This window comes from Caretta caretta, chromosome 16, assembly GCF_965140235.1.
Source record: "Caretta caretta isolate rCarCar2 chromosome 16, rCarCar1.hap1, whole genome shotgun sequence".
NCBI lineage: Eukaryota > Metazoa > Chordata > Testudines > Cheloniidae > Caretta > Caretta caretta.
Window position 1 is genome coordinate 157,776 of NC_134221.1, and position 25,465 is coordinate 183,240.

The 25,465-nt window shown below is 49.0% G+C and overlaps 1 protein-coding gene across 6 annotated transcripts in view; it reads right to left on the reverse strand.

Moving 5' to 3' along the window:
• LOC125623368 (uncharacterized) overlaps positions 1 to 25,212 on the reverse strand; it is a 63,163-nt gene extending 37,951 nt beyond the window's left edge. For all 6 annotated transcript variants that reach the window (XR_007352977.2, XR_007352976.2, XR_007352975.2 and 3 more), the window contains exons 1-5: positions 25,127 to 25,212; positions 23,551 to 23,639; positions 22,740 to 22,866; positions 1,292 to 1,401; positions 495 to 621 (exon numbers count right to left, since the gene is read on the reverse strand). Coding sequence is in view for 1 of the 6 variants with exons in the window: in XM_048822592.2 (XP_048678549.2) it covers positions 495 to 621; positions 1,292 to 1,401; positions 22,740 to 22,866; positions 23,551 to 23,639; positions 25,127 to 25,166 (493 nt within the window). In the remaining 5 variants the exon portion in view is untranslated. The remainder of the gene's footprint in view (positions 1 to 494; positions 622 to 1,291; positions 1,402 to 22,739; positions 22,867 to 23,550; positions 23,640 to 25,126) is intronic.
• Between the last annotated feature and the right edge of the window lie 253 nt (positions 25,213 to 25,465).

Genomic DNA, 25,465 nt, shown 5'->3' on the forward strand with positions numbered 1-25,465 from the left:
GCATGTCCTCTGCAATGGTGCCAAAGCATGAAGGGGCATACCAATGTTTAGCATATCTGGCACACAAATACCTTGCAACGCCAGCTACAAAAGTGCCACATGAACGCCTGTTCGCACTTTCAGGTGACACTGTAAGTAAGAAGCCGGCAGCATTATCTCCTGTAAAGGGGTGGTAACATTTTGCAAGTCTGAGCTGGTTTGTGTGAGGTAGGCTCAGTGTTTGAGTGGCCAGGCGTAGGCAACTTCTGTTCTTTATGCTAGACCTAAACCCAAGTTTTGCCTTAGCAAAGAGAAGACCTTAGACTTTGTGTTATCCTGCTCCTGTGCTCTGTTCCCAAAGCGTTCTCTAGCGGGGAGAGGGAGTGCTAGTATGTGTGTCACTGGCATGTTGGGGTGTTGCTGAAACAGGGAAGAGTTGAAGTTCCACTGTGGAGTGATGTGAACCTCAGCTCTTCATTTCCCCTTCTAATAACGGAGGGGACAGAAATCCTTACCCAGCAAAGTCACATTCTCACAGTTCTCCTGCATGACATCCCAGTATAGGTCTCTCTGAGCGGGGTCCAGCCGAGCCCACTCTTCCCTGGTGAAATACACAGCCACCTCCTCAAAGGTCACTGGCTCCTGTAAGAGCAAGAGTCCAACACTCAGTACTTACTGCCCACTGACAGCCCCACGATTCACAGGGGCGCAGAGTCCATCAGATGGAAGCTCTGAGATGCACACAGTCAGCAGAGTCCAATCCTCCCCCTGCTCAGAGCAGCCAGTATGCATCAGGGTAAAGGGAGAAAGAGAGCCCTTGTCCCTCCCCTCTCTCTGCTGCGGGAGGATACTGTCTTTCCTCATAGGCTGATATAGGACACGGAGCCCCCAGCAGTGTCCAGGGACAGCTCCCTGCGGGGAATCCAAAGTAACCCTCCTCATTGCCATCAGCTGAAGTGAGAGGATGGGGCATCTCCCCTAAGCCCCTTCATACCTCTCTGCAGCCTCTGGTCAGTAGGTTCAGGCTGCAGCACTGGCAGGCTGGTAATTTCTCCAGCCCTGTCTGAGGGGGTGTTTCCTGTCCCAGAAATTGGGCAGTTTCCTCTCCCAACCCCCATGGGTCTGTTCCTAGAACCTAAGCCCCAATTTAAACAAATTCCAGCAGGTTTGTCACACCCTGTCCCCATGCTTTTCTCCAGCCTGTGGATTTCGTGCCCCCTCCCACCTCCAGACTAAACTTCCCAGAAGCTATGGGTTTACTGCCCCTGTCAGTGCAGAGGGAACCCATCAGCAACTCCCTGATAATCCCTACCTGAGCCAGCTCCACGGCAACCATTTTCCTTCCCCGTCCCCTAGGAGGCTGGGCCCATCCGGAGTGAAATGTGGATGTTGTTCTGCAGCCCATCAGGGTGAGAAGGGGGACTGAAGAGATTTCATAACCAGCTTTAGTGAATTTCACAGCACATTCCCCCAGGCTCTTTCCCTGCAGAGAAATGTTCTCGGCTCTCCTATGGCAAAACACTCAGTCACTTTATTGCAGCGCAGACCCAACCCTTCCCACCAGGGCTAAACCCATTGAGATCCTTTAGCACCCTATCTGCTGCTTATTAATTTCATCGGGTGACTCCTGGTTCTTGTGTTATGTGAAGGGGTTAATAACACTTCCTTATGCACTTTCTCCACACCATTCATGACTTTATAGTCCTGATAGGGGCGCTTTTCCATACCCCTAATCATTTTTGTTGTCCTTCTCTGCACCTTTTCCAATTCTAATATATCTTTTTTGACATGGGCTGACCAGAACAGCATACAGTATTTAAGGTGTGGCATATCATGTATTTATATAGTGGCATTATGATATTTTCTGGCTTACTACTTATCACTTCCTGAACAGTTCCTAATGTTCTGTTATGTATTTTGACTGCCACTGCACACTGAGTGGATGTTTTCAGAGAACTATCCACAATGAATTCAAGATTTCTTTCTTGAGTGGTAATAGCTAATTTAGACACCATACTTTTGTATCTATAGTTGGGATTATGTTTTTCAACGTGCATTACTTTGCATTTATCAATATTAAATTTCCTCTGGTACTTTGCTGCCCAGTCACCCAATTTTGTAGTGCCCTTTGTAACTCTTCAGTTTGCTTTAGACTTAACTATCTGGAGTAATTTTGCATCACCTTCAAATTTTGCCACCGCATTTCCCCATATTTCTACTTCATTTATGAATACATTGAACAACAATGGCCCTAGTATAGATCCCTGGGGGACCCCACGATTTACCTCCCTCCACTGTGAAAACAGACCATTTATTCCTACCCTGTGTTTCCTGTCTTTTAATCAGTTACTGATCCATGAGAGGACCTTCTCTCCTATCCCATGACTGCTTACTTTTCTCAAGAGCCTTTGGTGAAGGACCTTGTCAAAGGATGTCTGAAAAGCCCTGGCTGGGATGATTTAATTGGGGATTGGTCCTGCTTTTGAGCAGGGGGTTGGACTAGATGACCTCCTGAGGTCCCTTCCAACCCTAATATTCTATGATTCTATGAAATTCCAAGTACACTATAGCCACTGGATCACCCTTGTCCACACATCTGTTGACCCCCTCAGGGAATGCTAATAGATTGGTGAGGTATGATTTCCCTTTCCAAAAGACATGTTGACTCCTCCCCAACAAATCATGCTCACCTTTGTGTCTGATAATTCTATTATTTACTATAGTTTCAAAAATGTGCCTGGTATTAAAGTTAGGCTTACTGGTCACTAATTGCCAGGATTGCCTCTGCAGATTTTTTTAAAAAAATAGTTTTCATTAGCTGCCCCTAGTTATCTGGTACAGAGGCCGAGTTCAGTAGTTCTGAACTTTTCATATCCGAGCCCCTCCAGTATTATTAGGTCAATACCATACAGTCCTGGTGACTTATTAATGTTTAAATTACCAATTTGTTCCAAAACCTCCTCTATCAGCACTTCAACCTGGGACTTTTCCTCAGATTTACCAGTTAAAAAGAATGGCTCAGGTGTAGGAAAGTCCCTCACATCCTCTGCAGTGAAGACTGATGCAAATGATTCATTCAGCTATGCTGCAATAGCCTTGGCTTCCTTGTGTGCTTGTTTAGCACCTCAATCATCCAGCAGGCCCACTGATTGTCTGGCAGGCTTCCTACTTCTGCTGTGCTTCAAAAAATTGGTGTTCGTTTCAATGACTTTTGCTAGTTGCTCTAATTCTTTTTTTGGCCTGCCCAATTATACTTTTACACTTGATTTGCCGAGTTTATGCTCTTTTCTATTTTCCTCAGTAGGGTTTGACTTCCAATTTTTCAAGGATGCCATTTTTGCTTTTAACTGCCTTAGCCATGGTGGTATTTTTTTATCCTCCTACTGTTTTTTCCCCCTTTTGGGATACACATTTATTTTGATCCTCTATTATGGAGTTTTTTAAAAGTTTCCATGCAGCTTGCAGGTATTTCACTTTTGTGAGTGTTCCTTTTAATTTCTATGTAACCAGCTCTCTCAATTTGGTATAGTTCCCCTTTCTGAAGTTAAATGCTACTGTAGTGGGCTTCTTTGGTATCTGCCCCCTCACAAGGACGTTACATTTAATTACATTATGGTCTCAATTACCAAGTGGTTCAGCTGCATTCACCTCTTGGACCAGACAGTGTGTGCCATTTAGGACTAAATCAAGACTTGCCTCTCCCCTTGTGGGTTTCAGGACTAGCTGATCCAGCCATTAATGGTTTCTAAAAACTTTATCTCTGCATCCCGTCCTGAGGGGACATTTACCTAGTAAATATGGGGATAGTTGAACTCCCCAATTATGGAGTTCTCTATTTTTATAGCCTCTCTAATCTCCCTGAGCGTTTCATAATCACCATCACCATCCTGGTTAGATGGTCAATGGCATATTCCTACTGCTATGTTCAAATTATTCAAGTGTGGAATAATCAGTAGAGATTCTACGGCACAGTTTGATTCATTCAATTTTATTTTATTTTTTTACTATATTTGACTCTACGCTTTCTTTCACATATAGTGCCAACTACCCATTGTTGACCTGAGAGCTGATAACCCTCTCGCCCCTGTATTAAACCAGCCTTGGGTGAAACTCAGGGAGTTTACCATTAAAATTGAAAAAAAGAATGTTCTGCTGCTGATAAAGCACCCCCACCTCAGGAATGTCCCTAACGAGAGTTACAACCACCAGGTTGTAAAGTAGAGACGCCCAGGTGCTGTGAAATTAGGAAGGATACAGAAAGAGGCTCAACAAATGTTAAGATACGCTCTGACCATCATTTTTATGCTGACTATCTGCACAAATAGAAAAGGTCACAACTAAGTTACAATTGGGGCGTGAAAGATACAATGTAAAAAAACGTGGTCAGGAATGAGAACAGTGTGTAATTGGTTAAAATCTCTTATTCAGGAGTGTAGGATAATGTGATATGTTTAGTAAATTTGAAGGCAGTAGCTAGTTTTACTCATGTAATGTAAATGAAAAATGTTCCTTAGGAATCAACCTCAGACTGCAGTACAACAAGCTGCAAAACATCGTACCCACTACACGACCGTGCCGTGTATGGGCACTGGGAATCCCCAGATGAGTGGATCCTGACTGGCCACAGGCTGAAATTTGTCTGTATATTGGGAGTGGTGAGCATTAGAGATTTTCTTGGTATTTGTGTTGTGTGTGTGTTTGTAATAAATAGACGTTTAGAGCACAGCTTTGTAAGACACTTTCACTGGGAAAAGGTTCTGTAGACCTGTAGAGCCCTGAGGGAAAGGGCAGGCACTTAAATTGACCAGGTTTCTTCCTGAGCCCCGTGGGTAAGAATAGGTGTCTTACACCCCGAGCCCTCAGTAGGGTAGAGGTTGGGTGCCCTAGATTGTGGGGGTAAAACCACAAGCACAACCTATTCTGTCATTCCTATATATTTTGTATTGTGATATTACCATGTCCCATTGATTATCATCATCCCAAGTTCAGTAATGCCTATTATATCAATATCCTCATTTAAAACCAGGCATTTAAGTATACTCATTTGAGAATTTAGCTTTTCTGCATCTGTATACAAGAACTTATAAATATTGTCAATATTTAGTTGTCTGCCTTCATCTGATATAATTAAATAGGACTCTTTCATTTGACAGTTTCTCTTCAGCTACTACCTGTACTTTATGAACTTCTATCCTCTCCTCTTTACTAGGAAATAGAGAATCCCTGTTAAGAGATCCTCCCATAAAGGATGGCTCTGTCCAAACCATTTGTTTCTTCTCACCTATTGCCATTCCCCCAGCCCTTAGTTTAATATCCCCTTTATGAACTTTTTAATTTTACATGCCAGAAGTCTGGTTCCATTTTCATTTAGGTGGAGCCCATCCTTCCTGTACAGGCTCCTCCTTTCCCAAGACCCGGACCATGACCTTGGAGAAGGCACTTCTGGTGAGTGAGAGCCTGATCGGAGCTATGGGGTGGGGGAAACCCAGCCACGCTGGGCGGTTCGCGTTTAGTTTAAAGGGCTCATCCCTGCTCAGAGCCACGCTGGGCTGTTCATGTTTAGTTTAAAGGGCTCATCCCTGATCAGAGCCATGCTGGGCTGTTCGCATTTAGTTTAAAGGGCTCATCCCTGATCAGACCCTCATTGGAGCCCCGTGGTGTGTGTGGTGTGGTGGGGAGGGTGTTGTGTGAAGCGATCATCCCAGAGAGCCTGCAGGCTGCTTGAAAGCTGAATTCTGTTGCCGGGCCGCAAGTGATGGTTTACTTATACCAAAGTGGCAGGCACTTCAATATAAGAGGCAAAATGCGACCTTGTACGGAAAGAACATGTGCTGTGTACTATGAATTGCCTGTTTCACTGAAAAACAGTATCCCCTTTGTTCTCTAAAATGTATCTTTTAAAATACTACCCTCCCTTTTTCTCCTCCCACAGCAGGTGCAAATGTTTCAATGCGGCCCCTATCTACTCCATCCCAGAGGCTGGTCCAGATCAGAAGGCAGAAAAAACAAACTTGGGACGATATGTTTGCTGAGCTCATGCAGACCTCCTGCACTGATAGGGTCCAGCTGAATGCGTGGAGGCAAACAATTGCGGAGTCGTGTAAAGAATTACATGAATACGAAGAGAGGAGGGATGTGCGCGATGAGAGCAGGCAGGATGCTATGGTCAAGCTCATGGAGGAGCAAACTGACATGCTCTGCTGTATGGTGGATCTAATGCGGGAAAAGCAGCAAGACCACAGACTGCTGCTGCAGCCCCTGAATAACCACCCTCCCTCCTCCCCAAGTTCCATAGCCTCCTCACCCAGACGCCCAAGAACACAGGGCGGGAGGCTACGGGGACCCACACAGTCAACACCACAGGATTGCACAAACAGCAGTAAGCTGGTGTATCCTAAATTTTGATTTGGTTTCTGGACTTCTCCTTCCCCCCTCCTCCTCCATCCCCCCAACCTAATATCCCCCTCCCCCATCTAGCTTCTGATTTCATAGAATCATAGAATATCAGGGTTGGAAGGGACCCCAGAAGGTCATCTAGTCCAACCCCCTGCTCAAAGCAGGACCAATTCCCAGTTAAATCATCCCAGCCAGGGCTTTGTCAAGCCTGACCTTAAAAACCTCTAAGGAAGGAGATTCTACCACCTCCCTAGGTAACGCATTCCAGTGTTTCACCACCCTCTTAGTGAAAAAGTTTTTCCTAATATCCAATCTAAACCTCCCCCACTGCAACTTGAGACCATTACTCCTCGTTCTGTCATCTGCTACCATTGAGAACAGTCTAGAGCCATCCTCTTTGGAACCCCCTTTCAGGTAGTTGAAAGCAGCTATCAAATCCCCCCTCATTCTTCTCTTCTGCAGGCTAAACAATCCCAGCTCCCTCAGCCTCTCCTCATAACTCATGTGTTCCAGTCCCCTAATCATTTTTGTTGCCCTTCGCTGGACTCTCTCCAATTTATCCACATCCTTCTTGAAGTGTGGGGCCCAAAACTGGACACAGTACTCCAGATGAGGCCTCACCAATGTCGAATAGAGGGGAACGATCACGTCCCTCGATCTGCTCGCTATGCCCCTACTTATACATCCCAAAATGCCATTGGCCTTCTTGGCAACAAGGGCACACTGCTGACTCATATCCAGCTTCTCCTCCACTGTCACCCCTAGGTCCTTTTCCGCAGAACTGCTGCCTAGCCATTCGGTCCCTAGTCTGTAGCTGTGCATTGGGTTCTTCCGTCCTAAGTGCAGGACCCTGCACTTATCCTTATTGAACCTCATCAGATTTCTTTTGGCCCAATCCTCCAATTTGTCTAGGTCTTTCTGTATCCTATCCCTCCCCTCCAGCGTATCTACCACTCCTCCCAGTTTAGTTTCTCTCAATGTTTTGTGCAACAAATAATAAAGAATGATTTTTAAACAATTGAGACTTTATTTCCTTTCATATATATATAGGGGGCAGGTAACTTTAAGAGAAACAAACACAGCTGTCACACTGTACCCTGGCCAGTCTTGAAACTGGCTTTCAAAGCTTCTCTGATGTGCAACGTGCCCTGCTGCACTCTTCTAATCGCCCTGTTGTCTGGCTATGCAAAACTGTCTGCCAGGCGAGTTGCCTCAACCTCCCAACCCTGCCATAAACGTCTCCCCCTTACTCTCACAGATATTGTGGAGCACACAACAAGCAGCAGTTACAACTGGAATATTGGTTGTGCTGAGATCTAACCAAGTCAGTAAACTACGCCAGCATGCTTTCAAACATCTAAACAAACATTCTACCACCATTCTGCACTTGCTCAGCCTATAGTTGAACTGCTCTTTACTACTGTCCAGGGAACCTGTGTAGAGCTTCATGAGCCTTGGCATTAAGGGGTAGGCTGCGTCCCTGAGGATAACTATAGGCATTTCAACATCCCCAACAATAATTTTCTGGTCTTGGAAGTGAGTTTCTTCCTGCAGCTGTTCAAACAGACCAGAGTTTCTGAAGATACGAGCATCATGCACCTTTCCCGGCCATCCCACATTGATGTTGGTGAAACGTCCCTTGTGATCCACCAGTGCTTGCAGCACCATGGAAAAGTACCCCTTGTGGTTTATGTACTGGCTGCCAAGGTGGTCCAGTCCCAAAATAGGGATATGCGTTCTGTTTATTGCCCCGCCACAGTTAGGGAACCCCAGCGCATTAAAGCCATCCACAGTGGTCTGCACATTTCCCAAAGTCACTACCCCTGATAGCAGCTGGTCAATGATTGCGTTGGTTACTTGCAGCACAGTAGATTTCCCCACTCCAAACTGACTCCCGACTGACCAGTAGCTGCTGGGCGTTGCAAGCTTCCACAGAGCTATGGCCACTCACTTCTCAACTGTGAGGGCTGATCTCATTTTGGTGTATTTGCACTTCAGGGCAGGGGACAGCAAGTCACAAAGTTCCATGAAAGTGGTCCTACGCATTTCTCAGCCACTGGAAATCATCCCATACGTGCAACACTATGCAGTCCCAACAGTCTGTGCTTGTTTCCCAGGCCCAGAATCAGCGTTCCACGGCATGAACCTGGCCCATGATCTCCCAGTCGCCACATGCTGTGCCGTCTGTGTCCATGTCCTCATCAGTATAGTAATCGCGCTGTCGTCGCTTCCTCGCCCGGTTTTGTAGGTACTGCACATACTGCTGGATAATGCACGAGGTATTTACAATGGTCAAAACTGCAGCGGAGATCGGATCGGGCTCCATGACTATGGCACCTGCACGGGTAATCCTGGAAAAAGGGCACGAAATGTAGGAGAGCAGAGTGGCAGCGGAAGCTGTGCTGTTTGGTTCACGGTAGCCGAACAAAGGCTGAAAATGGTTGTCTTCTGTGGCTTTCACGGAGGTGGGAGCCCAGGACAGACAACATAGAGAAGCTTGGAAGCACCGCGATAGCGGGAGAGCAGAGTTGGCGGCGGAAGCTGTGCTGCCCGGTTCACGATGGCCGAGCAGAGTTGGCAGCGGAAGCGTTCGATGAGGAAGAGAAAGATTAGAGATTACATAGGAAGATGAGAGGAAATGAGAGGTGGATTCATAGTAGCAGGAGAGCAGCGGTGCACCATCTGCTGAAAGCAGTATGGTGTCTGCACGCCAAAAAGGCATGAAACGATTGTCTGCCGCAGCTTTGTGATGACACACACCCAGAAACACCCGTGAGAATGTTTTTGGCCCATCATGCACTGGGAGCTTAATCCAGAATTCCAGTGGGCGGCGGGGACTGCGGGAACTGTGGGATAGCTACCCACAGTGCACCGCTCCGACATTCAATGCTAGCCTTGGTACTGTGGTCACAATCTGCCGAATTCACATGCTTCAGTGGGGACACAGAAGACCGAATGTATAAAATAGCTTCCGAAAATTCAAATAAAATAATTTCGAAATAATTTCGTACTGTAGACGTACCCTTAGGAACAGTATTTTCAAGTGCTCTCGAATTTACATATAGTTATTGGACTGGTAGCTAATTCAGAGTTTTGAGAGCATTGCTCTGTCAGCTATTGGTGTGGAAAGAAAACAACACATCCCTATCTGACATAGCTTGCTGGCAAAAGGTCTAATGCAGACACAGTTACAGTGGCAAAAAACAGGTTTCAGAGTAGCAGCCGTGTTAGTCTGTATCCGCAAAAAGAAAAGGAGTACTTGTGGCACCTTAGAGACTAACCAATTTATTTGTGCATAAGCTTTCGTGAGCTACAGCATCCGATGAAGTGAGCTGTAGCTCACGAAAGCTTATGCTCAAATAAATTTGTTAGTCTCCAGTGGCAAAAAAGACTATTAAAAGAGAAGAAATTAAAGAGAAGTCTATTAAAGAAAAATAAATGCCCATAAACTACATTAAAGCAGAGTTAAGGTTGCCCTGTGCTGCCTCATGCCCTTCCAGCACATGTATAGTGGTGAAAGTAAAAACAAGGAAATGAAATAAAGGTGGCAATGGGGCACTAAGTGTACTGTGAAAAGTGATATGCACAAAGTTTCTTCTCCTCTCTTCACCCCATTATTAAACAGTAACTATTTAAAAAAATACCTTTTGAACTTACCACAGTATTTCTATACAAATGTGTTTTAGTCTTCATTTATAAACAATGAGAACACATCTCAAAGAACAACAGTTACGAGAAAGTAAGTAACAGTTTTTTCTTTTTCAAGTGCTTGTTCAGGTCCGTTCCACATTAGGTGGATCACAAGCTTACCTCTGAAGGAGGATAGGAGTCACGGAACAACTGCTTGGAGGACTGCTCTGCCAACCGCCGTGTCCTCTCTGGCCTGCTGGTTAACGCGTAGTGGGTTGTGAAGGTGTGCACCGAGGACCAGGTGGCTGCTCTGCAGATCTCCTGGATCGGGACCTGTGCCAGGAACACCGTGGAAGTCGCTTGCGCCCTGGTCGAGTGGGCTGTGACCGCCGGGGCTGGAACACCTGCGAGCTCATAGCACATCTGGATGCAGCTTGTAATCCAAGACGAAATCTGCTGCGCCAACACAGGGAGGCTTTTCATCCTCTCAGCTACAGCCACAAACAGCTGCGCGGATTTGCGAAAGGGCTTGGTGCGCTCCAAATAGAACGCCAGCGCTCGACGCACATCCAGGGTGTGCAAGCCGCAGTGACTCGGGTCCATATGGGGTTTTGGAAAGAACACCGGCAGACAAATGTCCTGGCCCAGACAGAATTGGGACACCACCTTAGGGAGGAACTTGGGGTGCGGCCGGAGCTACACCTTGTCCTTGTGAAATACTGCATATGGTGGCTCAGAGGTGAGGGCCCTCAGTTCGGACACCCTTCTGGCCGAGGTAATGGCAACCAGAAATGCCACCTTCCAGAAAAGGTGGAGGAGGGAACAGGAAGCAACGGGCTCAGAAGGGGGTCCCATGAGTTTAGAGAGGACCAGGTTAAGGTTCCATGGAGGGACTGGTGGGAGGGAGCACGGGAACACCCTCTCCAACCCTTTCAGGAACCGTCCCACCATTGGGTGGGAAAACACTGAGCCCACCAAGAACCCTGGATGGAAGGCGGAGATGGCCACCAGGTGCACTCTGAGTGAGGACGGGGCTAGCCCTTGCTGCTTGAGGTGCAGGAGATACTCCAGGATGGCCTGCACCGGGGCCTGGCACGGCTGCACCTATCGGGGTTCACAGCAACACGAGAACCTTTCCCACTTGGCCATATAGGCCGCCCTGGTAGAGGGTTTCCTACTGCCAAGCAGAATCTGCTGCACTGGAAGGGAACACTGGCTCTCCAGGGCGTTTAGCCACAGAGCCTCCATGCCGTCAGGTGCAGTGACTGTAGGTCGGGATGGAGAAGCCCCCCGCCGTCCTGTGTAATGAGGTCCCAGTGTAAGGGCAGGACTACCCGGGCCGTCATTGACAGCTCTAGGAGCGATGTGTACCAGTGCTGGCGGGCCCAGGCTGGGGCGATGAGGATCACCACCGCCCTGTCCCTGCGCATCTTGAGTAGGGCCTTGTGCACCAAGGGGAGCGGGGGGAAGGCATACATCAAGCCCCCCCTCCACGGGATCACAAACGCGTCCGCGAGCGAGCCCAGGCTGTGGCCCTGGAACGAGCAGAAATGCGGGCACTGGGTGTTGGCCCTGGCTGCAAACAGGTCTACCTGGGGAAACCCCCACCTGCTGAAGAGCGAAAGCACGACGTCCGCCCTGAGTGTCCACTCGTGCTTGCGGTACCACCTGCTGAGGGAGTCCACCAGCTCGTTTCGTACCCCCGGGAGATAGGACGCCTCAAGGTGAATTGCATGGGCTATGCAAAGGTCCCAGAGGAGGAGAGCCTCGAGACAGAGTGGGGAGGAATGAGCCCCACCCTGTTTGTTTATATAGAACATGGCAGTAGTGTTGTCTGTCAGAACTGTCACGCTGTGACCACTCAGAGTGACGTGAAAGGTCTGGCAGGTGAGACAAACTGCCCTGAGCTGCTTCACATTGATATGGAGCGACCACTTTGCTCCAGACCACAACCCCTGCGTCATGAGGTCCCCCAGGTGAGCCCCCCCCCATCCGTGGCCTGTTGCGTCCGTCACCAGAGTCAGGTTCGGTTGTGGGGCGGCAAAGGGGATGCCTTTGGAAACCACAGGCTGGGACTGCCACCACCAAAGTAGGGAGTCCAGCACATCCCTGGGGGCTGTCGCTACCTAGTCCAGGGGGTCCCTGCCTGGGCGGTACACCTGAGCGAGCCATGCCTGCAGAGTCCTGAACCTCAGTCTGGCATGCCTGACCAGGTGCGTGCATGCTGCCATGTGGCCCAGCAGCCGCAAGCAGCACCTGGCCGTTGTCGTTGGAAACTGGCACAGGGAGGCCACCACTTGCTGGATAGCTCGGAATCAGGATACCGGAAGGCTTGCCCTGGCCTGCACTGCGTCCAGGACCGCCCCTATGAATTCCACTCTCCACGTGGGTACAAGCGTGGACTTGGGGATGTTGACCAGGAGTCCCAGCTCGCGGAACAATCTCAGGGCTACCTCCACATGGCCACGCACTTCTGCCTTGGATCGGCCCGCCAGGAGCCAGTCGTCGAGGTACGGGTACACCCGGATTCTCTGCTTCTGTAAGAAGGCCGCCACCACCGCCATGCACTTCGTGAACACCCTTGGGGCCGCGGTTAGACCAAACGGGAGAACCGAAAACTGGTAATGTTCTCGGCCCACAGTGAAGCGTAGGAACCGCCAATGTGCTGGGTGGATGGCGATATGAAAATACGTGTCCTTCATGTTGAGGGCGGCGTACCAGTCCCCCATACCAGTCCCAGGGAAGGGATGATGGTGCCCAGAGAGACCATGCGGAACAGGGCCTTGACCAGGAATTTGTTGAGCCCGCGCAGGTCTAGGATGGGGTGAAGGCCCCCTTTGGCCTTGGGGATGAGGAAGTACCGGGAGTAGAACCCCTTCCCCCTTAGGCTGTGTGGCACCGCCTCTATCGCCCCCACCTCTAGCAACGAGCGGACTTCCTTCTCTAGGAGATGTTCATGAGAGGGGTCCCTGAAGAGGGATGGGGAAGGGGGGGGAGGGAGGGAGGTGAACTGCAGTGAGTACCCATTCTGCACCGTGCGCAAGACCCAACAGTCTGACGTAATGGGATAAACGGGACAGGCGGTTTGAGAAACAAAGGGACGGATCCAGTGACTGGTCTGATACACTGTCCTCGAGTGCACCTTCAAAAGCCTGGCTTAGTGCCCGGCTGGGGCTTGTGCTGTCCTTGGTTCTAGCCTGGCGCATTATTATTGTTATTGTTCTTGCGCTGTCGCCTGATATCCCTGCCTCGCCTACGGTAAGGCTCATGCCTATGGCGAGGCTGGTACTGGCGTTGATGGGGAGGCTGCGGCTTAAAGGGCTTCCTCTGGGCAGCCAGGGTGTGCATACCCAGCGACTTGAGCGTAGCTCGTGAGTCCTTGAGGTTATGTAGCCTCGTGTCTGTCGGGTCCGAGAAGAGACCGGACCCTTCCAAGGGGAGGTCCTGGAGTGTATTCTGGACCTTGGGTGGCAGGCCTGACTCCTGGAGCCACACCGAGCGCCTCATGACCACCCCGACGCGATTGTTCTAGCCGCTGCGTCTGCCGAATCTAGGGAGGCCTGAAGAGAGGTCTCACAGTCTTAATGGTGTCCTCCTGCTCAACCGCCACCTCGGCCTGCAACCCCAAGTTTTGGGCGACCCTGTGCAGCAATTCCTGGTGGGCTCTATGGTCTATCGGCGAAGGCCGGACACCTCTGTACCTGCCACCGCCTCATCAGGGGAAGACGAAGAGGTTAGCTGCTGCTTAACCCCCTCTGGTTGGTCTTCCTGCTCCCCATCTCCCGTGGGAGGGGCCTCCAGCTCAGGCCGGGGCAGGAGTCCATGGGACGGCACCGGGCTTGGTGCCTGTCTCTCCAATCTATGCTGGGAGGATGCTGGAGGCCTGGATACGGTTGCCTCCGGCACCATCTGGCATCAGTGCGGGGACTGGGACAGCTGCACCGAGTAACTTGCCCTGGACGGGGCCCCTTGACACTCCTGATAGGCCCAGGGGGTCCAAAAGGGCCAATGGCCTGGCGGCCCCCACTGGAGTTGCCAGCTCCCTGCTGTCCGGGGCCTGGTGCTGGTAGCTATAGTGGCCGGAGTCAGTGCCAGACTGCAGCAACGCTGATTGCAAAGACCATGGCGGTATCAACGATCTGCGCCGGGGGGAGAACGAGCGGCTCCTGGATAAGCAGAAGCAGTACTGGTATCCCCAGGGCCGGGACTGGGATCTGGACCAGTGACGGCGTTCCCTGGACCAGGACCATCTGCGGGAGTCCTCTGGCGAGGGCCGTCTCAACTCCTCCCATTGCTGGTCTCTGGGTCGTGCCGGAGAGCGGTGTGCCCTTTTCTGGGTGCTTCTTCGCGTCGACCCGCTGCCGGTGCCGCAACCTCCTTCTGGGCCGCTGGCAAGTGTGAGTCCACAGAGTCGGAGCTCAACCGGGACCAACTCTAGGAGCAGTGCCGGGAGGGTGTCCTTGAGCGGCACACCATTGCCGTCGTACCCCTCGACAGCACCCCAGGAACGGGTGCTGCAGGGTTCTCCCCATACGGGAAGGGGCTCGCCGCCGACAGCTCGATGAGGTCCTTTGCAGCCTCAAAGGTGCCAGGCGTAGAGGGCTGCTGATCCGTTATGCCCTCAAGCCCATCGTCTGCACTGAGCTCACTTAGGTCTGGGCTCGGTGGGGCTTGTGCTGCCGGGACTGCCAGCGTCAGCGCCAGTACCGTGGCCTTCCAACTCTTATCGGTGCTCGGGGCCTTGGGAGGCACCGGCCTCCTGTGCGGGGAACGACCGTGCCTTCCTTTAGGCTGCGCTGGGGGCCGCACGGGGGAGGACAAGCGGTGCCAGGGCCTAGCCTGGCACTCCGGGGCCGACAGTTTACAGTGTTTAGCCGGTGCCGGGTCTCTCTACGGCTCCACGGCACTAAGCACCGAGGAAGCCTGAGCCGGCGTCGGGTGCTCTGGGCCCAGTGGCTGCAATGCGGCGCATCAACAGGCAAAAGTCTCTTTCTTGTCCTTGGCTTAAATGCCTTGCAAATCCTACACCGTTCAGTTTCATGCCCATCCCCCAGGCAACGTAGACACAAGTTGTGGGGGTCACTAACTGGCATAGGTTTGCAGCATGTGGCGCAAGTCTTGAAGTCATGGGCCTGCAGCATGCCCCGCGACCTGGGGCAGGTGCTGGAGGCCTCCAAGCACCAAATGACTTAAGTGTCCATAATCTGTATGTAAACGAACTAATAACAGCTACTCTAAAGGCTATGGAGCTGCTCCTCTACGAGAGAGAGAGAGAGAGGGGGGGGGGGGAACTGGAGGGGATCGGGCCGGCGGGGTTATATATGCATGGCGCAGCGGCACCACTCGGGAGCCCCGCCGGCCTGACGGGAGCTGCTAAGGGAAAAAGTTTCCGATGCTCGTGCACGCGGTGTGCGCACACCTAATGTGGAATGGATGTGAACAAGCACTCGAAGAAGAATGGCAGAAATCCACTCCAGGAGACGGAAAGGCATGAGGCTGACACCTTGCAGGGGAAGGGGAAAGAGATAACTAGCCCTTTCACTCACCAGGACACCCAGCCCCCTTCCTCCCACTGCTCTCAGCCCTCCCTCCTTTATGGTAGTGCAGGGTCACCAGATCCCCATCATCTCATCCACTCCACTGCTCCCTGCTCTCCCTTCTCTCAAGGACTCCTGACAGGAATCTCACCCTGTCTCGTATCAGTGGATGGGCCCAGCTGACTGTCACACCCTCCATGGATGTGGGAGGTGACTACAGCAGAGTGCCAGCTCTGACACAGTTACAGCTCAGCACTACCTTCTGTTTTGTGAACTGACAAATCTAACTGCTCTGAAATCCACGTGTGCTCAGGTTATTTTGGCATTTGCTACTCTCCTTGGCAGCGGTTCTGAAACTGGAGGTGAAAACCCCTCAAGGGGTCATGAGGTTATTTTTTGGGGCCATGAGCACATGCATGAAACAGAGAGCAACTGCTATAAAATATATAATTTAAATCTTGGGTTTTAAAAAATTATACACACCTTTCCGTTGCAATGTGTATTTACTTCCAAAAGAATTGTAAGTATGTAATACAGAGTTATTGTTCTGAAACAAAATATGTTTGTATTATCACCACTTTAAGGAAATTGTACTCTGCGGATCATAGTATTGTGTGCAGGTTTGTTGTCTTGAGACTGAAAAGGTGGGTCTGAGACAACATTAGAGGGATTGAGCATTCAGCAGCTGAAGACCTGCATTAAACCACAGACCAATCAGAACACAGAGATGGGCAAAAAAAAAAAAAAAAAAAGGAAATAATAATTTAACACTCAGACACACAGACAAGGGTGGTGCTGAGGGGGGCTAGTGGGAGCTATAGCCACCCCAAAATTTGCCTGAACTCCCCGCTCGTAGCCACCCCTTCCAGCACAAAGGTCAAACGATACTCAGAAATAAGGATGCCTCATATGGCATTGCCACCCTTACTTATGCAGTTGTGTGCTCCTACTGGCAGCAAAGTTGCCTTCATAGCTGGGTGACCAGCTGGCAGCCGCTGCTCTCTGGCCCCCCAGCTCAGAAGGCAACGCCTGCTGCCAGCAGAGGCCCAGAAGTAAGGGTGGCAATGGGGCACTAAGTATACTGTGAAAAGTGATATGGACAAAGTTTCTTCCCCCCCCCTCCACACCCCATTATTTAACAGTAACTATTTAAAAAAATACCTTTTGGACTTACAACATTATTTCTATACAAATGTGTTTTAGTCTTAATTTATAAACAATGAGAACAGATATATTAATTTAAAACAATATGGTAATAAATTTAGCATTTAAAATAGCATTCAACATAAGAAAATGTGTTTTTAATTTATAAGGGGGGAGGTCACACTCAGAGGCTTGCTGTCTGAAAGGGGTTGCCAATACAAAAAGTTTGAGAACCACTGCTCTATGGGCATGCAGGGTATGGTTAGTGGCTTACATTTGAGGTTATTTAAGCAAGAAGTTCCCGACATTCCTCCCCCAGAGATCCCCCCAAAAAGAACATTTTTATACAACTCCCTTGCTCTTACAACATTTTACACACACCTAGGCGGAAACCGTGCTTCTAATGGTTCCCAGACTAATCTCATTTCCTTGGCATTTATCTCAGCTAGTACAAGGAAACCTCCTATAGGGCCAAGGTTACAACTGTTATGGGAACCAAATACACAGGTATTTTGCCTAGTTCCAAGACACTTACTGTGGAACTCTCTCCCCAGATATTTGAGATAATACTGACCTACATAACTGAATAACACTGTGATTATACCCAGTTCCGTAGGTTAGTTGCACAGATTGGAGTGTGCTGTTGTTCACCATTTCAGACTGGACATTTCAAACCCCTCCTGGTTCCTTGGTAGCATAACCCATAACTAGGAGAATTCTCTCCAGTTGACTGAGCTGCATTTGAACATTCCCCATGTCATCATGGAGGGGTGATGGGAAACCATAAATAAAAGAAGAAATGACTATTGAAGCAAACCGTCATTTGTCTCAAAGTCCTCAATAAATCTGAACTACATTCTGTCAAAGCAAACTAATATTCAATTATGTGACCAAACAACCTTTAGGAAAGGAAGAAAAATCTACATCTCAGAGAGATAGAAGACATTTTCTGTTTCAGATAGAATGAGATTCTAGAGCAAGTTACATCTGAGGACTCAGAATCAGGACCACAGATTCTCCCATTGCATTGTCCTCTAATCCACTGAAATCTGCTTCACTCACTGCTATCTGATTATTACTGAGTTGTGTTATTTGCAAATGTTTTACCATCATGATAATATTTTCTCTAGACTAGGGAATGCGGAGTAGATTGGGACATGTCAAGGGAAAATATATGAGCTAACCCAGAGTAGTATACTGGAGGCACGTCAGTATAGAGAATACAGCTGTGCTTCTATATCTGGATAGCTCAATGGAGCTAGCTAACTATAAAAACATGCTAACGGAGACCAGGCCCCAGTAGATTTTACCACAGTAAAGCTAACTGATGTAATTTCTGTTTTCCCCACCTGGGGCTGACGTGCTGTGACGTTCGGTACCTCGTGGGAACACCCTACACCCCCATGTTCATCCTTATAAAATGATTGTGTGGTATCCAATGCAAAATTTGTCATGTTGGGTGTTTTGTGAAGGCTCATGATGCACTGAGCATTGCTGTTACAGTGATGTTATAGTAATTGTTGTTGCAGTAATGTATACAGTTATGAGGCTGAAAATGTATCCTCATGGCTTAAAATAAGACCAGGCAAAAACACTCTAAGAGCAAAGGGGCAGTTCACACCTCATCAATGCATATATGGGACAAACCCAGCACAGCCTCACAGGAATAGAGGACGCTGGCCTATGCAGTAACAAAAGGATCTGTTGGACTCTCGAGTGAGTCACCCCCTTTCCTTTGGTCAGTTTGGGACTGCGATGAGGTAATGCTCATCTGACTCTGAAGGGGGGGAGGGGGCAAAGCCAAGAGGGAAGAAAGAACATGGTAAGAGGGAGAGACGTTTGCCATGCTCTCTCTCTCTTCCACGTACATCTACAGACACCACACCAAGAGACTTAAGCGCTGATCAAAGGGGACAGCCTGGCTGAAGAGCAACCAGCCAGCCTGTGGTGAGACGCATCAAAGTTTGTAAGGGCACTGGAAGTGTTACAATCAGCTTAGAATGTGTTTTGCTTTTATTTCATTTGACCAAATCTGACCTGGTCACGAAATACAAGGAGGATACAAGACGGGAAGCCTCCTGATTCATACTGAGAAAGTAGTGCGGAAATAGATGAAGGGAATTTGGATGCAGGCCTCTGAAATGAGCAGGAGTCAGGCTAACTCTAGCTTTAATAACGCGAGATTTGTAGAAGCGGGGATAATGAGAAGCGAGTGGAAAATAACTGTGAAAGAGGCTGCTGTGACCTTGTATTAGATAAGAATAGAATGCAGACTATAAGAGAAATGGTAAGAAAAATAAGATATCATGAAGGAATATGTATAAACAATATGCAGTTGTTGCTTATTATTGTCTGTAATAATGGTATAAATACTTGCTCAAATTGTTTATCTGGGAGAGACCTGCCTAGGTGGGGGAAACCCTGTGTCCTAGTGCACTCTCTCCCTCTGTGCAATTGCTTGAGATAATAAACTGTATCTGACTTGCTGCACCCAACCTGAGAGCAAGAACTGTGTTTTTTTCCAACAATTTGGGGGCTCGTACGGGATGGCAATGCTTGCAAAGACAACGGCAGCTGCTGCGGACCGTTCCCTTTCGAACCCCATGGCACCACAATAGAGGTAAGAGACCTTTTGAAATCTTTATTGGGGTATCGGAGAAGGACTGCCTGAGAGGCTGTCTGTCCCTTTTGGGGCCATCCAAACTTATTGATTGTGCAGCAAGATCAGATACAGAGCGGTGCTGGGGAACTGTTTTGCCGCGCCCAATAAGGTTAATGTACTGGTACTGAGCGGTTGTTACTGCCTCACATAAGGGAAAGGTTGTATTAAGTCCGGATGTATCATGGTATGCAGGAATAGAGGGGTGTGTGTAAGATGCCCAAAGCACCCTGCGAAGCCAAAGGCTTGTGACCGGGGTTGTCTCTAATGCAAGCCCGGTGGACTGCACCTCAGTAAAAGATCCTGACTGGGGGGCTGTCTCTGCATGGCATCGCCTGGCGAGCAACCTGCTTGGGTCTAGGGTTGTGTGCTTCTATCCATCTTGTCCCTTTCTCCCATGCTTATGAGCCACTGACTGGTCTGACCATCTCACTGGAAGCAATCAGAGTAAGCTGCGCTGTCCCTCTGAGACTAGCCAACGCTCTTTGCTGAAGGGAGGTATAGGAAGGTCGTGGTCATCCTCGATAAATCTTTCCTGTGTGAGTAATCCGAGTGGAAGAGATATTCTTAGCTTATCAGCTCCCTACTGTGTGCCTAGAAAATGGGTGGGGGGCAGTCTAAATATTCCCCCGTACCTCTTAATGGTATGCCAGCATATCACATGTATGTACATTATGGTCCTAGGACCTGCAGGTATTTGAAAAATTGGAATCTTCCCAAGCATGATAATCCATCTAAACAATTCCCACTAGAAGGTACCTTCGATTTAAATAAAATCATAAGCCTCAGAGGAAGCCACAAAGAGACTCCACGAGTCTCGGATGCGGAGTCTAAAGGACTCCCAGGAAAAATTAAGAACTCAACAGAAATGGTAAGAAAAATAAGATATCATGAAGGAATATGTATAAACAATATGCAGTTGTTGCTTATTATTGTCTGTAATAAAGGTTTAAATACTTGCTCAAATTTTTTATCTGCCTAGGTGGGGGAAACCCTGTGTCCTAGTGCACTCTCTCCCTCTGTGCAATTGCTTGAGATAATAAACTGTATCTGACTTGCTGCACCCAACCTGAGAGTGAGAACTGTGTTCTTCTCCGACAGTAGGGCAATCAGCTAGTTATTTTAGGTGCATGTGCATGAACGCAAGAAGCCTGGGAAACAAACAGGAAAAATTGGAAGTCCTGACACAATCAAGGAACTATGACATGACTGGAATAACAGAAACTTGGTGGGGCAGTTCACATGACTGGAGCACTGTTATGGATGGGTATAAACTGTTTAGGAAGGACAGGTACAGGAGGAAAGGTGAAGGAGTTGCATTGTATGTAAGAGAGTGGTATGATTGCTCAGAGCTCCAGTTTGAAACTGCAGAAAAGCCTGTTGAGAGTCTTTGGGTTAAGTTTAGAGGCAAGAGCAACAAGGGTGATGCTGTGGTGGGCATGTGCTATGGACCACCAGATCAGAAGGATGAGGTAGACAAGGCTTTCTTTGGACAACTAACTGAAGTTTCCAGATCACAAGCCCTGGTTCTAATGGGGGACTTCAATCACCCTGACATCTGCTGGGAGAGCAATACAGCAATCCAGGAAGTTTTTGGAGAGTGTTGGGGAGAACTTTCTGGTACAAGTGCTGGATGAAGTGACTAGGGGCCGTGCTCCTCTTGACCCGCTACTTACAAACAGGGAAGAATTGGTAGGGAAAATAGAAGTGGGTGGCAACCTAAGCAGCAGTGACCATGAGATGGTTGAGTTCAGGATCCTGACAAAAGGAAGAAAGGAGAGTAGCAAAATACGGACCCTGGACCTCAGAAAAGCAGACTTTGACTCCCTTAGGGAACTGATGGGCTGGATCCCCCGGGAAGCTAATATGAGGGGGCAAGGAGTCCAGGAGAGCTGGCGGTATTTTAATGTTCTCTGAGCTTGTGACATTGCAGGGAGGGGGGGAGTGTTGACCTGGGAATGTGGGGATGGGATACCTGAGAGCCTGTAACCTGAGCCAGGAGGGGGTTGGGGCCAGGTGACACCTTTGCCCGGGAAACTGGACAAAGGCTGGAGGAGGAGCTGGGGGGAGGCTGGGTGGGACGCTGGAGGGTTTTTCTTTCAGTTTGGCGTGGGCTAGGGAAGAGGGGAGAGCCCCAGAGTGGGGGTCTAAGCTCTCTACCCCCCACAAGGAGCCCTGACTAAGGAGTCCTGTTCATGCCTACAAGCTCGGGGCTGGATTGTGTTCCTTGTCATCGCTAATAAACCTGCTGTTCTACTGGCTGGCTGAGAGTCACGGTGAACGTGAATCGCAAGAAACAAGGGTACAGGACCCTGACTCCCCCACGCTTCATAACAGAGCTCATGCAGTCCTCCCGCACTGAAAGAGCTCAGCAAAATGCATGGAGGCAAGCAATGTCAGAGTTCAGAAAAGCACAAAATGAACACGAGGACAGGAGGGACGCACAAGATGAGAGGTGGCGGGAGCCAGAGGAGAGGTGGCGGGATGCAATGCTGAGGCTACTAGAGGATCAAACTGATATGCTCCTGCATATGGTTGAGCTGCAGGAAAGGCAGCAGGAGCACAGACTGTCGCTGCAGCCCCTGTGTAACCACCTGCCCTCCTCCCCAAGTTCCATAGCCTCCTCACCCAGATGCCCAAGAACACGGGGGGGAAGGGGTGAGACGGGGCACGCTCCAGACAAACAAATCTACTTCTATAAATTCAACCTAATTCCGTAGTGTAGTCATACCCTTAGTGCAAGGCTAACAGGGTGGTAACATTGTAAAAGTCTGAGATGGACTGTGTGCAGTAGGCTCAGTGTTTGAGTGAAGGCTAGGGGTAGATAGCCAGTGATGAGCTGCCAAAAGCTGATGAACCGGTTCCTTCAGTCACTCCGGGTCTTCGGCAGCAGATCCTTCAGTGCTGCTGAAGACCGGAGCGAGTTAGGGACCCGCCGCTGAAGTACCGCCAAAGACCCGGAGCACCACTGGGTGAGTAAAAATTAAAAAGGGGAGCCTCCTCAGATGACAGCTCAGGCGGCCCGGACAGGATGTGGCCTGCGGGCCGGAGTTTGCCCACCCCTTTAACGACCGGTTCTAAACCGGCTTCAAAATTTAACAACCAGTTCACACGAATCGGTGCGAACCAGCTCCAGCTCACCACTGTAGATAGCTTCTGTTCCCTGCACTGGACCTAACCCCAAGTTTTGCGTTAGCAAAGAGAAGGTGTTAAACTTTGTGCTATACCACACTTGTGCTCTGTTCCCAAAGTATTCTGTAGCCACCAGGGTAATGTTTGTCATTGGCCAGTTGGGGTGTTGCTGAAACAGGGCACAGTTGAGTTGCATTGTGAGATGTCGTGAACCTTAACTCCTCATTTCCCCTTCTAATACCTGGGGGAACAGTAATCCTTACCCAGCGAGGTCACAGTCTCATAGTTCTCCAGTATTACATCTCTGTAGAGGGTTTTCTGACCCAGGTCCAGAAGAGCCCACTCTTCCTTGGTGAAATACACAGCCACCTCCTCAAAGGTCACCAGCCCCTGAAAAAGCAAGAGCCTCCTGACAATCCCATCGTTCAGAGGGGAGGAGGGCCAATCACATAGAAGATCTGGGAGACAGGCTGTCAGCATAGTCCTACCCCCATCCCATCAGAGCAGCTAGGAGGCATCACGGTGAGGGGAGAAAGACAGAGCCCTGCACCCCTCCCAGCAGAGAGAGGGGGCAGGGGTCTTCACATTCATCACTCACCTATTAGCCAGAGGCTGATACAGGAGATGGAGCCCCCAGCAGGAACAAGGGACAACTCTCTGGTGAGAATCAGAACACTCTCCCCATGGCCAGCAGGCGGGATGGGGTATCTTCCCTGGGCCTTACTGGTGGGTTCCCCTTTAAATCTCACAGGGGCCTCTGGCTAATAGGTTCAGGCTCCAGTACTGGAGTCTAGTAAGTTCTCTCAGCCCACTCCAGGCTGTTTGCTTCCAGTTTGTCAAATCAGGAAATTCCCACCCACAAACTCCATGCATCTGTTGCTGGGATCTAGGTCTCACAGTAAACAAACCCCAACAGGTTTGTCATCACACTGCCCCCCTTCATTTCTCCACCCTGAGTATTTCCTAACCCCTCCCACCTTCAAACTAACCCCCCCAGAAATGCCAACCTCCTCTGTATTTACTGCCCTCCTCCCTCCAACAGGAGTCCACCAGCAACTCCCTGATAATCCCTACCTCAACTGGCTCCACTGCAGCCATTTCCCTTTCCTGGTCTCTGGAAGGACGGAAAAACCTGGCAGAAAACATGGATATTGCGCTGCAGCCTGTTAGGGCAAAAAGGACAATTGGGGACACGTCAGAACAGGAAATAATTTCACAGCACAACTCCCCGCAGGCTCTTTCCCTGCACACTGATGTTCTAGACTGTCCTGCATGTAACAGAAAAATTCAAAACTAGGGCTGTCAGTTAATCACAGTTAACTTTTGCAATTTGTTTCAGTTAACTGCGATTAATCAGAGTTTTAATCGCACTGTTAAACAATACCAATTTAAATTTATTGGAAATATTTTTGGATGTTTTTCTACATTTTCAAATATATTGATTTCTATTACAACACAGAATACAAAGTGTACAGTGCTCACTTTATATTATTTTTTCTTACAAATATTTGCACTGTAGAAAAGATAAAATACTGTAATGTGATCGCTTTATCGTGAAAGTGCAACTTACAAATGTAGATTTTCTGTTGTTACATAAATGCACTCAAAAACACAACAGTGTAAAAATTTAGCGCTCCAAGTCCACTCAGTCCTACTTCTTGTTCAGCCAATCGCTAAGACAAACAAGTTTGTTTACATTTACCGGCGATAATGCTGCCCGCTTCTTACATACAATGTCACCTGAAAGTGAGAACAGGCATTCACATGGCCCTTTTGTAGCCAGCACTGCAAAATATTTATGTGCCAGCTATGCTAACATCCATATTCCCCTTCATGCTTCAGCCATCATTCCAGAGGACATGTCTCCATGATGACGATGGTCGTTAAAAAATAATGCGTTAATTAAATTTGAGACTGAAGATCTTGAGGGAGACCATTATGTCTCCTGCTCCATGGTTTTATCTGCATTCTACCATATATTTCATTTTATAGCAGTCTCGGATGATGACACAGCATATGTTGCTCATTTTAAGAATACTTATACTACGGAGTTGATAAAATGCAAAGAAGGTACTAATGTGAGATTTCTAAAGATAGCTACAGCACTTGACCAAGGTGTAAGAATCTGAAGTGCCGTCCGAAATCTGAGAAGGCCGAGGTGTGGAACATGTGGTCAGAAGTTCTAAAGGAGCAACACTGATGCAGACGCTACAGAACCCGAACTGCTAGACAAGAAAATCAATCTTCTGATGGCGGCATATGACTCAGATGATGGAAATGAACATACGTCAGTCCGCACTGCTTTGGATTGTTATGGAGCAGTACCCATCATCAGCATGGAAGCATGTCCCTGACTGGCCTGGCCTCTGAATGCCAGAAACTGGAAGCCCCCCCCCCGCCCTTTTGGGAAGATGTGTCTCAGGGCTTTGCAAGCTGCTGCACCCATTAAAACCCATCCCAGTTGGGAAATGACTCAGGGCAACAATTTCCTATATAAACAAAGAAAGTTTGCTGCACATCAAATGGGTGGGAAAATATCCCAAATCTGAGATTTTAAATTGAACTAGAGAGAAAAGGGGAGAAATCAACAGGGATTTTACATCCACTGGTGACAATCAGAAAGAGAAATCAGAGAAAAAGGGGGTAAAACCTGAAAAGGAAAACAGAGAAAGGGTCAATAATTCCTCCATCAGCACCGCCCCTTCATGGCTGAATTGCCGCCTTCACACCTGAAAGGAAACGTCCTTTCTTTGACTCCTGTCCCAGGGCGCTGGGCGGCAGGGGGAGGCAGGAAGTGACCCCAGGAAGCTGATTTGAGGCTAGCACAGGGCACCCCAGGAGCGAAGCCAAACCAGCCCCTAGGCTCAGCGATGGGGGAGGGGAGGGTGACCAGACGTCTGTCCCGATTTTTAGTTTTGTCCCTTGGTCGCTATTTGTCCCGGTATTGCCGCACTGGCCGCTCCGGCGGCTTTTTTCTTTTGCTTCCCCC